We start from the raw sequence: 14167 nt of genomic DNA, 5'->3' as shown, positions 1-14167 counted from the left end.
GATACCATGTCCTGCCCATATATTCCCTGTATCAGAGTAATCAGTGAGTAAAGCTTTCTAAACAGACTATGTGAAGCTGAGGGACAGTGCTCTCTGTGCTCTGTGCCTTGACATAAAGTGCAATCAGAGTCAGGCTGATATCAGGTTACCCAGCTCTGAGATAGGTCCTATGACGTTGTGTGGGGGAGGGCGCCAGGCCTAAGTCCATCTGAGACCGACTCTATTCAGATCACTTTCACCAGCTTTGATGGAAATTGAAACACAATAATGCTTTCAATAAACAACCGTTTTAGGTTCAGATGTCAAAGGTAATTACAGCACACTTTTGTCATGAGAAAATTGCCCTGTTCCTGTCAGAAGACAAAGAAAGGGAGGGAAGGGTCTGTGAACGTTTTGTTTTGAGTACTCAAGTCTCCACATTGTCTGTATTAGAGACCTAGAGATCCTTTCTCCTCTCCTCTCTAATTGCCCACCCGCCCAGGGAATCAGACCAGCGGATTTATTACTTCACCCTATTTTTAATTATACCTCTGAAAGTGTGTGTGTGTGCATGTGTGTGTGTGTGTGCGTACGCATGTGTATGTGTGTACTTGGTTGCAGAGAGGGAAAATTGTATGGCAGTGGCTGTGTAAACCACAAACTGATTGACCAAAGGCTCATCCTCAGAACCAAGATCAAACTCAAAGGGGGGCTCCCCCTTTGAATAGGCCTCCACTTCACGAATCAATAAATACAGTAGATGGAGTTAATCTGAGAGTCAGATGGATCACAGGGAAAGGAATTTCTGGCTGCTTTTGAGACTATAAGCTTAAGAATAGTTTGTTTGCTTTCGGCACATTGATGTCTGTGCAGATAGAACAGTTATCTACAGAGCAGCACATACTTTCATTTTTTTCCACTGAGAGTTTCGGCACATTGATGTCTGTGCAGATAGAACAGTCACTTTGGCTGTGATCCTCAGAACCCTTTTCCCATACAGAAAATAATAGTGTTGTTTGTATCTATCAGAAAGGCATTCTCCTGAGAAGTGGTGGAAAGTTTAATGCTTCAGTCTTACTGGGTCCAGTACTACCTCCGCCCGGCCCCACTAACTCCCCACTAACTCCCCATCTCCCCTCCACATCGCCCCCTCCATCCCAACCTCCTGCTGCTGATGGCGCTGATAGGAGGGGAACTCAGAGGAGGCCTTCACAAGGCCTGTCAACTCCCCCAGATGTCAAACTCCAGCCAGGTCTCTGCTTTCTCTGAGAGAGGGAGACTGTAAAAAATAAGCCATGCACACAGGCCCAGGCCCAGGGCTCAGGGGTAGAGTCCCCTTCTCTGTGATTCCCCTGCCAGGCCAACCCTGGAGGTTCCTGGACTGTTTCTCAGGTGCCAGACCATGCTGCTGTATAGTGCTTGCTCACAGTTCACCCAGCCTCACTGAGCCCCAGGCTTGAGAGACACATGGCAGTCTCTTTCCTCCCCTTACAGCCAAAAGACACAGAACAGCACCACAATTATAATCACAACAGTGTTTGTGCAAGTTATGTGCTTTGTATATTATACTGTAGGCCTACATATTATTTTAGTTCTATTGGATGTTCAGGGAAAAAATGTATGACTGACTATATTCTTCTTTCAGTTTTGAACTATGCTCAAAATGTTTTACGATATATATCTATGGATCTTATGTGACTATGTGACTCAGTCCTGACCTTTGCCCAGCAGGTGTGGTTCCAGAATCGCCGAGCCAAATGGAGGAAGAGGGAGCGCTTTGGTCAGATGCAGCAGGTCAGGACACACTTCTCCACGGCGTACGAGCTGCCTCTTCTAGCCAGACCTGAGAACTATGCACAGGTAATAATTATAATAAATAATACAGTAATTCAATGTATTTACAGTTGAAGTCGGAAGTTTACATACACTTAGGTTGGAATCATTAAAACTCGTTTTTCAACCACTCCACAAATTTCTTGTTAACAAACTAGTTTTGGCAAGTTGGTTAGGACATCTACTTCATGCATGACACAAGTCATTTTTCCAACAATTGTTTACAGACAGATTATTTAACTTATAATTCATTGTATCACAATTCCAGTGGGTCAGAAGTGTACATACACTAAGTTGACTGTGCCTTTAAACAGCTTGGAAAATTCCAGAAAATGATGTCATGGCTTTAGAAGCTTCTGATAGGCTAATTGACAACATTTGAGTCAATTGGAGGTGTACCTGTAGATGTAATTCAAGATCAACCTTCAAACTCAGTGCCTGTTTGCTTGACATCATGGGAAAATCAAAAGAAATCAGCCAAGACCTCAGAAAAAAATTGTAGACCTCCACAAGTCTGGTTCATCCTTGGGAGCAATTTCCAAATGCCTGAAGGTACCACATTCATCTGTACAAACAATAGTACGCAAGTATAAACACCATGGGACCACGCAGCCGTCATACCGCTCAGGAAGGAGACATGTTCTGTGAACGTACTTTGGTGCAAAAAGTACAAATCAATCCCAGAACAACAGCAAAGGACCTTGTGAAGATGCTGGAGGAAACAGGTACAAAAGTATCTATATCCACAGTAAAACGAGTCCTATATCGACATAACCTGAAAGGCCGCTCAGCAAGGAAGAAGCCCCTGCTCCATAACCGCCATAAGAAATCCAGACCACAGTTTGCAAATGCACATGGGGACAAAGATTTGACTTTTTGGAGAAATGTCCTCTGGTCTGATGAAACAAAAATAGAACTGTTTGGCCATAATGGCCATTGTTATGTTTCGAGGAAAAGGGGGAGGCTTGCAAGCCGAAGAATACCATCCCAACCATGAAGCACGGGGGTGGCAGCATCATTTTGTGGGGTGCTTTGCTGCAGGAGGGACTGGTGCACTTCACAAAATAGATGGCATCACGAGGACAGAAAATGATGTGGATATATTGAAGCAACATCTCAAGACATCAGTCAGGAAGTTAAAGCTTGGTCCAAATGGGTCTTCCAAATGGACAATGACCCCAAGCATACTTCCAAAGTTGTGGCAAAATGGCTTAAGGACAACAAAGTCAAGGTATTGGAGTGGCCATCACAAAGCCCTGACCTCAATCCTATAGAACATTTGTGGGCAGAACTGAAAAAGTGTAGGCGAGCAAGCAGGCCTACAAACCTGACTCAGTTACACCAGCTCTTTCAGGAGGAATGGGCCAAAATTCACAGGAAGCATGTGGAAGGCTACATGAAATGTTTGACCCTAGACCCAATTTAAATGCAATGCTACCAAATACTAATTGAGTGTATGTAAACTTCTGATCCACTGGGAATGTGATGAAAGAAATAAAAGCTTAAGTAAATCACTCTCTACTATTGTTCATTTCACATTTCACATTCTTACAATAAAGTGGTGATCCTAACTGAACTAAAACAGGGAATTTTTACTTGGATTAAATGTCTGTAAAACTGAGTTCAAATGTATTTGGCTAAGGTGTATGCAAACTTCCGACTTCAACTATATATAGCGTTTTTTCAAATGCTCAAACAAAATGCTTACATAGTAAGGAGGAAACTCTCCTCAACCACCACCAATGAGTGGCACCTACTTGGCTGAAACACAGCAACCGTTTGTGCCAAAACGCTCACCAGCCATCAGCTGTCATGGTGGAGAGGTGAGGTAGGTCTTGGAGGAGCAGAGAGTGGGGTTACTTACATCTTCTGGGTGTTAGAGACAAATGATTTGAGAGAGCAGTTCAAGCTGAGGGAGAGGCCTTTCTCTGTGATACACAGATCAGCAGGCCCAGATGAGGCAGCTCCCCTTCCTGTTCTCTCCTCTCTCTGTCTGCACCCCAGAGAGTGAGGTCAGGCTGGCTCCAGTGACAGGCCAGACACACCCTCACATAGACCCAGAGAACCCCCCCCCCCATGTATTATTCATCTGCACAGAGGGTCAGAGGGCAGGTGTGTGTGTGTGATACTGTGGAATGCAGCTCTGTGCACATCTGGCCACTCCATGCGAGCCTCCAGCACCACTACCCCGCCCCCCCATCTCAAACACCCCCACTCCCACATCCCTATCAGCTCCCTGACCACCGCAGCTCTCTCTCTCTGTCCGTGGAGGAGGGTGACAGGAAGCATGGAGATTTCTAAGACAGCCAGGCAAGGTGTTGAAGGACTGAGGTAGGAGGGAAATGTCTTTCCCTTCAACTTATGTACTGACCTGCAGCAACACTCCAATAGGGTTTTCAACGTTCAAATATCAGGCTATGGACAAGAAGACCATAATGTGAACGTTGCTCCACAGAGCTGATAGGTTAATTAATTATTCAAGTCGATTTGACAGACGATGGTGGGTATCATAGTCTTCTTGATCTTCATAGCCTATTTGTAAAGCGTTTTACCATAAAAGGTCTACCTCATCTTTAAGCCATTGAGCGCGCCGGGCGAAATACCAAGGAAGAGACAAGTGGAAGCTGGTGCACAAGATGCACCCTCTGTGCACAAGACACAGAGGGTGTCTGAAAAAACGAAGCACTGACTCACCCACATAGTTTTGGTATTTAAAGTGACACTGTCCTCTCTCTGCGTTTCAGATACAGAACCCATCATGGATTGGTGGCGGCAGTGGAGCGTCTCCTGTACCAGGCTGTGTAGTGCCCTGTGACTCAGTCACATCCTGTATGACCCCTCACCCTCACTCCGGCAGCGGCGTATCTGACTTCCTGGGCGTCCCGAACCCTGGGGGTCACATGGGACAGACACACATGGGCAGCCTGTTTGGGGGTCCTGGCATGGGGTCAGGGATCAACGGGTACGATCTGAACAGCATGGACCCAGACCGCAAGTCCTCCAGCATCGCCGCCTTGCGTATGAAGGCCAAGGAGCACAGTGCAGCCATCTCCTGGGCAACATGATGCCTCAACAGCAGCAGGACAGGGGCCTCTGGGAACCCCATCACGTCCAATCCAAGCCAAAGCAGAGGGGGGCCCGTCTGTTCTACTATAACAGAAATATTGATAATCTAAAATAATAATGATGATAAAAGCCATAAAAGCCATAAAAGCCATAAAAGCCATAAAAGCCATAGCAAATTGCTGAAGAGGAGAGAAAAGAGACTAACAAATCTGGACAGTGAACTTATTTACTTTGTGTCTCTGATGGGAGAGACCAGTGGACATCAGAGATGAACAACAGTCAGTCAGTCAGGTAGTCAAAGCTCGAGGTAAGAAGCAGGAAATCAAGAATCAGACCTATCCTTAAAGAGACAAATTAATTGGTTGCTTGTTGGAAACAATGTGCTGGTTATACAGTAGCTATAAACTATAACACAACAAAAAAAACTAAAAAAAGCTGAATAGATTTGAACCAATCCCTGCACTTATTCAGTTAATACAGGTAATGCTGTTTGTACAGATATTGAGATGCGTCTGCTAACACACCTGCTAGTGAGAGTCAACATAGCTTTTTCTGTTCAGGTGTTATTATACTTTCTTGTTTTCCGGTATTTAAGTGTGTATTTTTAATTCATTTTGATCCTGGTTTTGTCACAGAATCCCTTGTCCCTTTCTGTCAGACTGTGTGCGAATGCAACTAACCACATAAACTGCAAACTGATATTCACATATTTACATACATTTGGCCTGATTTGGGTCTGTGTGTACATTTGGGTTTCCTTAGGTCATTTTGGTCAGCTTCACTTCAAGGAGAGGGGTGTAGGTAACGGTCAAGCCCAAAGCCGATCCATCTCTATCAGACTAACTGAAAGAATGCTGATAAAATCAGTCATATTCTTCAGTTTGGGAAAGATGTAAACCATTTAAAAAGTAGCTTACTCTTTCTGGTATGCATGGTCAGCACTAGCATACTTTAGGTTGGTGCTACCTTCCAACATTTAAATGTCAGATATCAATCCAGGTTTGTTTAAGTGCGGGCAGACAGAGAGCCCTACTTGCACCGCTGATGGACCGTCACTGAGCCAGAGATGGACGGGGATGAGGAAGTGGTGTGTGTGAGTATGAGAGAGAGGCACAGCAGGCCTGCTGGGGCCTACAGGTCTGAGAGCACCAGACAGGCTCAGCTCTGTTTGCAGCAGGAGATTCAAAGTGGACATGCCATTTCCTCCCTTGGCATTTCCTCACATTTCCACCTAGGGAGTTACAGGAAAAGTGGCCTCCAGTCCCATTGCCAGAGATAACACCCAGCGGCAGCCTTGAACAGCAGAGAGGCAGTGTAGATTATACAGATTATGCAGTTTTTGTAGATTATACAGTTATTGAGGGGGATAATAAAATGCTGACTAACGCCATCAATGTTGACCACTGTCTCTTTTCATGCAAAGCCTCGCCTGACCCCCCAGGCAACAACCGGATCCCCTGTCCCTTCACCTCAGTGTGGACATGGAACAATGCGGGGGGCAAACTGGCATCCGTGCTTTCGATGGCTCCATGTCACGATTTGCGGAGGTGACAGAAATACTAGACGTGTTCCATTATCTTATGCATTATAGGCTTTCTGTTTGCCCAAGGTTTCCATTTGGATCAAGTCAAAACAAGAGGTCTCATAGATTTGAAGCCAAATATGATACCCCATGCACCTTGAGCAGAGAATCCATCTCTAACACAAGCCTCATTATTTACCCTTTCACTTGGTAGCTCTGCTAGGATATAGTATTATGTACGATCCAGGATGAACGGTCAGCATCTACACTAGGTAGCTCTGCTAGGATATAGTGTTATGTACGATCCAGGATGAACTGTCAGCATCTACACTAGGTAGCTCTGCTAGGATATAGTATTATGTACGATCCAGGATGAACGGTCAGCATCTACACTAGGTAGCTCTGCTAGGATATAGTGTTATGTACGATCCAGGATGAACTGTCAACATCTACAAACAGTAGATCAGAAACCCTTTCCAAATGACAACTCAGATTGGATCCAGTTTTACATGGCAGTTCAAGTCTAATGCATGAACATACTGCTGACAACATGGCTTGTCTCTCAGTGGTTGGAGGTGCTCCTCTGAGATCTGGAGATGGGGCCCCTGTGCTCTCATAGGCCGCTCTAAGGGGTTGCTGGGAGTGCGAACGGGCCACGGCGTTCCGGTGTTCTAGGAAAAGGACAGTGCACACAGCTGTGCTCAGGGGATAAATGCAAAACAAACATGCCTTGCACATGCTTCCCCTCAGCTGTCATGGCTCCATTTTCAAAGAAGCCCCCACACTGCACTAGGGCTCTCCCTCTCGCTCCTCTGGCCGAATGCCTGCCCCTCCGGCACTACGGCCATTCACAGCCGCACAGCCAGGCTGCAGCCTTTTTAATTAACACTGGGACATCTGTGGACAGGGATTCTTTCTGGGATTGTGTGACAGAACAGACAGAGCCGCCAGTGGCCCTGTGCTTCAGGTTGGCCTATAGCTGTCTCTGACTAGGGCTTGTAGGGTTTACAGTGCTGGGTTGGGTGCTTCTCAGAGCTCAAACACACATGAAGCTCAGGTCGACACAGTTGATTTGTTTACCGTTTTCGTCATGTTTTTGGAAACATTTTAATTTCTTTATTTATAGACATGTTCTGTTATCTGCAGTTCTCTATTGATTGAGGACAAAATCGAAAGCTCAGTGTTAAAGACTGCAGAAACGTACAAGCCCATATGAAGCCTTCTTGGATGAATCACAGGTTATTATGTAAATGTTCACTTTTTCATCTACCCTAATCGAGGCACAGCTTGCCTTAGGGCCATAACTGATCAGATATGCAGAATTTAAGTCGTTGCGAAACAGCTTGTATATCAGCTCATCCTGTTGTAGCCTGCAGGGGTCCCAGTCTGTCCCTCGGTGATGATGTCACCTTTCACACCACCCCTATCATTTTTAATACTACTGAAGCAGGGCAATAAAAATAAGTAAATACTTATATAAAACTGTGTGTTGTGTGTGCATGTAAAAACATTTTTGTATGTAAATTGGACTGATTTACAGTCATTTACAATGACCCTTGAAATGTTACTAATTTGATGCAAAGTTTTGCGTTATCTTTGTGAGATACTTGTGGGTTGGTTTTTGAGTGATCCTTCTGAAGGGGGTTTGTTGAGTTTCCAAGTATTTTGAAAGGTTTTTGTGGCTTTAAGCTATATTGTACGGCTTTTTAATAATGATGGTATACTTTTACTTGTGTTCATGTTCTCATATATATTTTGTGTGAGTTACTATAGTACAGTAAGTTATTGCACTTACATATTTTAGAAAATTGCTTTACAAGCATTGAGAGCAAAACGGTTGTTCATCACATAATTATTTTTTAAAACAGCATCAACTACAATTTTTATGGATAATTGAAGTGCAGCTTCAATTGTCACGAATGATTTCATATAGTTCCCGCCAATTCTTTAAAGGTCCAGTGCAAGTCCAAAACGTGATTTCCCTGGTTTTACATAGATTTCCTGATGAGGTTGGAATAATACTGTAAAGTAGTGAAAATGATAATTGCCTTTTAATGTTAATGTCAGTTTGAAAAGACCGCCTGAAATTTCAGCCTGTTTTGGTGGGATGGAGTTTTGGCCTGCCTGGTATAAAATGAGTTAGACCATTAAGAGAGCTCTAGCCCGCTCTGCCAATTTCAGCTGATGTTTAGTTCTCCCCATTCAGACCACTCCCAGACAGTCTGGCAAAATTCTTGCTTGAGAAAGTGCTCTTTGCTAAGAAGTTGTTTCTTTTTTACCATTTATATTGAAATCATATTAAGAAACTTCATTGTTACCCTGAAATTATTTTACATTGCGATTAAAGAGGCTGCATTGGACCTTTAAACAATGAAACATATTTAGTCAAAGAGGTCAGAGCTCAATATTTCACCATTTTTCTATGCTGTTGTGTGGTGGGAATGATGCTACTGCAGAAGGATTCCTATTCTCACAGAAAGGTCCTACATTTAAAGACTGGGGATGTTTTTAGGATGGCAAGACTGAGGAGTCATTAAGAGTAGCAGTTTTTACAATATCCTCAGCAATGGGTAACATCTGACTATAATAACATGTGTGGAGATTTTGGGGATTCTGGTGTTGTTTATACTGATGTCTATATAATTAGGATGGAGGGGTGGGAGGGCCATCAATAAAAATCTAGAGGGTTCCAAAAAAAGAAGCACGTCCATCTTCTTGCATTACATATTTACCTCATGTTTCATGACTGCATCAGTTGCAGTGACAGCCTAAAATCCCTCTGCATTTCAGACTTGAGGGCTGAAATGAGATCGCACAACCCCCAAGAATGTCACGCTAATTGAAGTCGACAAAAATACTAACAGCGTTCCTTTGAACTGCTGACATTGTACAGGGTGGATTAGGGAGCGTATATTAACAGGTGACAGGCGAGGCTAAACAGTGGTGCTGCACACGGCCTGGCTGTCACAACAGCCCTGGTCAGACTTGGGCTTTCACCAAATCAGAAAGGAGGACGGAGAGCGTGACAGACACAGAGGCCTGCTACTGCTGCCTGTGTATGAGAAAACCACTCCATTAAACATGCATATATCGTCTTCCACGTCTAGAACACTTCCGATGACAACTTTTTTCAAGCACTAATCAACTTCCCCTGTTATCCAGTAGCTGAATTTCCTCTTCACTTTAGTTTGCACAATTCATGCACCTTAGTTGGAGTGAGGCAGCGCCATTGTTCCTTTCTCTAATCACAGGCAAATAACATGGCCATGAAAAACATCTTTATTTAGCATGTATTTCTTCCAATTTCTTTACAAAGTCAATATATTTAGAGACACATTTATCACAAACAATCCTTACGAAAGTAAAAAAACAAAAACAAAGGCAATATTGACATCTTAAAAAGTGTGCTGACTTGAATTTGAAATGCTTAGGACATTCCTTTAGAGAGATGAGCAAGACTAAAACAAAAAGACTTCAGAATTGGGGAGTTGTACAACCTGGTGTCTACATCTCCATGAAGCAGACAGTCCAATGTCACCGCATCAATTACAGTGTCTTCCCTACTATACCAGACTGATGTTACTGCAATAGTTTATATATTATGCAGCACAACACTAAAAAAAAAGTCATTAAAATGTCCAGATACCGGTCATTCTTTTGAAAAGTGTTAGCAGTAGATCAATTGGCAGCAAATATATAGTGTACATATTATTTGCGATATATCCTCTATGCAGAGAAAGCTGACCATACACCTCTGCAGTGCTCACACTAAACAAATAAAAATGGCTCATGCCATGAAATGACCTTTGTCGAGAAGCACCCTCTTAAACTACCTTGTTTTTCCATGTTTATTTATCATAAAAAAAAAATCATCAGTTCGAGATAAATGACATGGGATATATTATCTCTACGGGTGTTCAACATATTACACATCCCCTCACCCTGTGCTTGGCAGACAGCGGCAGACAGCAGTCCTGACTCACCATGCTACATTAAAATTTAGCACTGCTGTGATTTATATACACTGATCCCAGATCAGCCAAAGAGCCCACGGGGCCTCGGACTCGAATACAGCAGCAGTGGACATACACAGACTAGTCATCTCTGTCGCACAGTGGATTCATCAGCGCACAGTGGATTCTGTCTAGTCAACCAATGAGCACACACCTCAACTCTCACCACTTCAAATCAGCATTTAGGAAAGGAAACAATACAGGCTCCCAACCCCACCCTACAGAGATCAACAGCAACCTTCAGATAGTTCTATATGGACAGATAAACTCTATGTCTCCCCTGAACTAGAAGATGCTGGGTATGTATGGGTGTCTTGGGGTTGCTGGGCCACAGCCCTGTCCGGTCAGAGACTGCCGATGTTGGGGAAACTCTTGAGCTTCTCTGGGAAGTCGTCCTTGTAGAGGACTGGGTCTGCACGGTGTTCCACTACCTTGAGGGGCATGGTGCCGAAGACCGACGCAAACTTGTTGATGCACTCCGATCTGGGGAAATGTACAGGAGTTACCGGCGTTAACATTGAGGCAATCAACCACAGAAAAAAAAAAACACACGCCCAGATATTGTATGTCCACTACTACCTCTATGAATATTGATTTGGCATATACACACCATTTCTAGAGTTGCTAGGCGATGAGCATGCTCAGTGCAGGACGTACCTCTCTACCATGTGTGTCTGGTCCAGGGACAGACCGTCAATGGCTGTGCACTCAGGGCACTTGAACTTCTTCCTTGGGGTCACCTAAATGGAACCAGGACAGGGACCTTTACAATCTACCATTGCTACACAACTAAGAAACATACAGTACAGAATCTACTGTGTGGTGAGATCAAATCCCTGTGCTGATGAGACAAGTCTATAACCATCACAGTACTGCTTAAAGGGATCTATTTCTCCAGAGTCAGATGAATCTGTGGATACTGTTTTTATGTCTCTGTATGCACTTTGAAGGATGTTGCGAACTAGTTTTAGTGCAATTGTTAGCATGCTAGTAGATACCATAGACTTCCAACCATTGTGCTAATGATAGTTAGCATTGGCTTGCAAAACTACCTCCAACTTCCTTCATACTGGAGACAGATACATAAAAATGTTATCCATGAGTTCATCTGACTCTGGGGAAGTAGATAAAGGACTTCATTGACCAAATCCCGAAATATCTCTTTAAGTTGCAGTTCTCTAGAATGTGATAAACCCATTAGATGATGTCTTGCTAGTTGTGACAGCAGGTCCAGCAGTGGTTGTTGCAGCAGAGTGTGATTGAGGGCTGTTGCGCTGAGGGAGGATGTTGTGCTGCTGTATACCTGAGTGGTCATTAAAAGGCCACGGCATGCTGCTTGCATACCGAGGAGAAACAGCTGTATGCTCATTAAAGGGGTGATGTATGGCCTTCCTCCGTCTCACCCACCCCACCAGTCTGTCTTACTCCAGACAGGAGATCAGTTCTGAGGAGGACGTGTGGGAGATATGTGGGCCTACTGCAGGCGCAGAGAGATGGAGGGAGTAGGCATGGCTTTGACGGTGGGGTGAGTGAGCCCTGGTGAGCTTAGGAAAACATAGTCGGAGGGGGAGTAGCAGTCAGTGACACCCAGATAAGAGAGGTTAAGGCTGGGCTTTAGGGGCGGTCTCTGCACCTGGACAGTCACTGCGTTGGGGAGGTATCAGGGGGCACAGAGGGGTGAGAACTGATCAGAGACAGAGCCTCTATCAGGACAGGACTGGAAGAAACAAATATTTCTGCATTCTGGGACTTTTCCACCTCTGTGGAATTAGAGTTACAGCCTTCAGCTTCCTGCTATGTGGTGCATGTTGTAGAACTGCTCCTACTGAGATATTAACATAGCTCCATCCCAAATACCACCCCATTGACTAGGAAGTTCACTAATTTGGACCATGGCCCATAGGGTTCTGGTCAAAAGTAGTGCACTATTATAGGGAATAGAATGCAATTTGGGACGCAAGCCATGGCTCTGGTGAACATACAACATTGAATTTGACCCCCTAAGGACATAATGTCAGCATAATGGGTTGGGTAGGACTGTTGTGTTCAGGTGGTGGGACAACGTTGTGCACTGTTCTGTACCTTTATGGGGGCTTTGCCAGTGATGTTGGCCACCAGGAAGTTCATGGCGATATCCTCACAGTTCATATGAGCATCCACCCAGTTCTTGATGTCTCCTGGCATCTTGTAAGTGTACAGGTAGTTAAAGTACTGGAAAGGAAAGAAGCCAGAGTTACTCAACATCAAAATCAGCAAGCAGTGGAAACTACAAGCAGATATAAATACTGAAATACATTTGTCATCCTACTCACTGGTGACATGATAAATGAGTCTAACCTCTGAAAAGAGGGATGTGTTTTCTCAGAAGTATTTGCTTTGAATCAAAAGGAAAGCTTTTGGTTGACAGTGAGACAGATAACCTAACCTCACCTATGACTCTTCCATCCTAACCCTGCCCCCTCCCCATACTGGGCCTGGCAGGGGGACAGAGGGAGGAGGGGCTTCTGTCTGAGGCTAACCTTGTGGTAGAAGGCTGCTCCAGTCAGAACCATGGACACCTCGTTGGTCCACTCAGACTCGTACTTCCACTTCCCCATCTCGTGGTCCCACAGGTGGAGCCGACCCGGGTACCCCACCAACCGGTCTGGGAACTCCCTCCACACCTGAGGGACATGGTGGGGGAAAGAGACTGTTACACACAAATTACAGCTTTTCCAGGAATTTGGGGAAAGTTCCAAGTTAATGGAATTAGGCAACACTAAAAACATTCCAAGTAGCCTCCTTTCACCTTCTTCAAGGTAGTGCTAGATGACCGCCATCACGGAGATACTTTGTGCCCCAAAGTTCACTTTAAAGAGATGAAAGCTACAGGCCCTCTCTGTGATGGGCAGTCTCTGTGTGGAGACTGGATACCGGAGCCCAGCAGCCTGTCCCGCTATTGGACCCGGCGAGAGGCAGTAGAGCCAGACAGCCTTCCTTCCCCACAGCAGCCTGCCTCTCATTTCATGTCATTATCCTCAAATTGTCCTCAATTGTCTCAATAGGTCCTAAATGCCTTCAGGTGAGTGCCAAGCTGGGCTGTAGGCATGGACAGCATCAGCTCTGGCCTGTCACCATGTCACACATCAAACATATCTCCAGCACCCGGCAGCCGCCTCACATATAGCCTTACTGGAGGCTGACTTAAGCTCCCTGGATGAGTTTAAACTCTGGGGTCAGCTCTAAGTGGCCTGCGTTTACCTGCCAGTATGAATGCACTAAGCCAAAGATCAAACATTTGGGGTGACATCTCCCAGGCGTGATACAGGGCATCCTCTCTCTCACCTCGTAGCCAAACTGCAGTTCGTCAGATGTCAGCATGATGATGTCATCGTCGATGGCCAGCACGGCCTCAGTCTCGATCTCGTCGTAGGGGAAGAAGCGGTTGCTGAGCTTGTTCTCTTTGGTGCGCACCACCTTGAGAGGCGCTGCAATCTTCGGCCATAGAGAATCTAACCGAGGGACAGAGACCAAGGGAATATGAGTGATAAGACTACATTATACAGACAGGTCAGAGAATCTAACCGAGGGACAGAGACCAAGGGAATATGAGTGATAAGACTACATTATACAGACAGGTCAGAGAATCTAACCGAGGGACAGAGACCAAGGGAATATGAGTGATAAGACTACATTATACAGACAGGTCAGAGAATCTAACCGAGGGACAGAGACCAAGGGAATATGAGTGATAAGACTACATTATACAGACAGG

General features: G+C 44.8%; 2 protein-coding genes across 3 annotated transcripts in view; one reads left to right on the top strand and one right to left on the bottom strand.

The window, feature by feature from the left end:
* Positions 1-6272, top strand: part of LOC115112436 (homeobox protein aristaless-like 4) — a 26607-nt gene extending 20335 nt beyond the window's left edge. Inside the window, exons 3-4 of the mRNA XM_029639500.2 lie at positions 1711-1839; positions 4557-6272. Coding sequence (XP_029495360.1) covers positions 1711-1839; positions 4557-4877 — 450 coding nt within the window. The 3' untranslated portion in view covers positions 4878-6272. The remainder of the gene's footprint in view (positions 1-1710; positions 1840-4556) is intronic.
* Positions 6273-9663: 3391 nt separating this feature from the next.
* Positions 9664-14167, bottom strand: part of LOC115112435 (exostosin-2) — a 30737-nt gene continuing 26233 nt past the window's right edge. For both annotated transcript variants that reach the window (XM_029639499.2, XM_029639498.2), the window contains 5 exons: positions 13738-13904; positions 12933-13076; positions 12496-12624; positions 11071-11153; positions 9664-10896 (listed from right to left, as the gene is read on the bottom strand). In XM_029639499.2, coding sequence (XP_029495359.1) covers positions 10758-10896; positions 11071-11153; positions 12496-12624; positions 12933-13076; positions 13738-13904 — 662 coding nt within the window. In that variant the 3' untranslated portion in view covers positions 9664-10757. The remainder of the gene's footprint in view (positions 10897-11070; positions 11154-12495; positions 12625-12932; positions 13077-13737; positions 13905-14167) is intronic.

Source organism: Oncorhynchus nerka, linkage group LG27, assembly GCF_034236695.1.
Source record: "Oncorhynchus nerka isolate Pitt River linkage group LG27, Oner_Uvic_2.0, whole genome shotgun sequence".
Taxonomy (NCBI): domain Eukaryota; kingdom Metazoa; phylum Chordata; class Actinopteri; order Salmoniformes; family Salmonidae; genus Oncorhynchus; species Oncorhynchus nerka.
The sequence above is the reverse complement of the archived record's forward strand: the minus strand, read 5'-3'. Positions and strand labels throughout refer to the sequence as shown.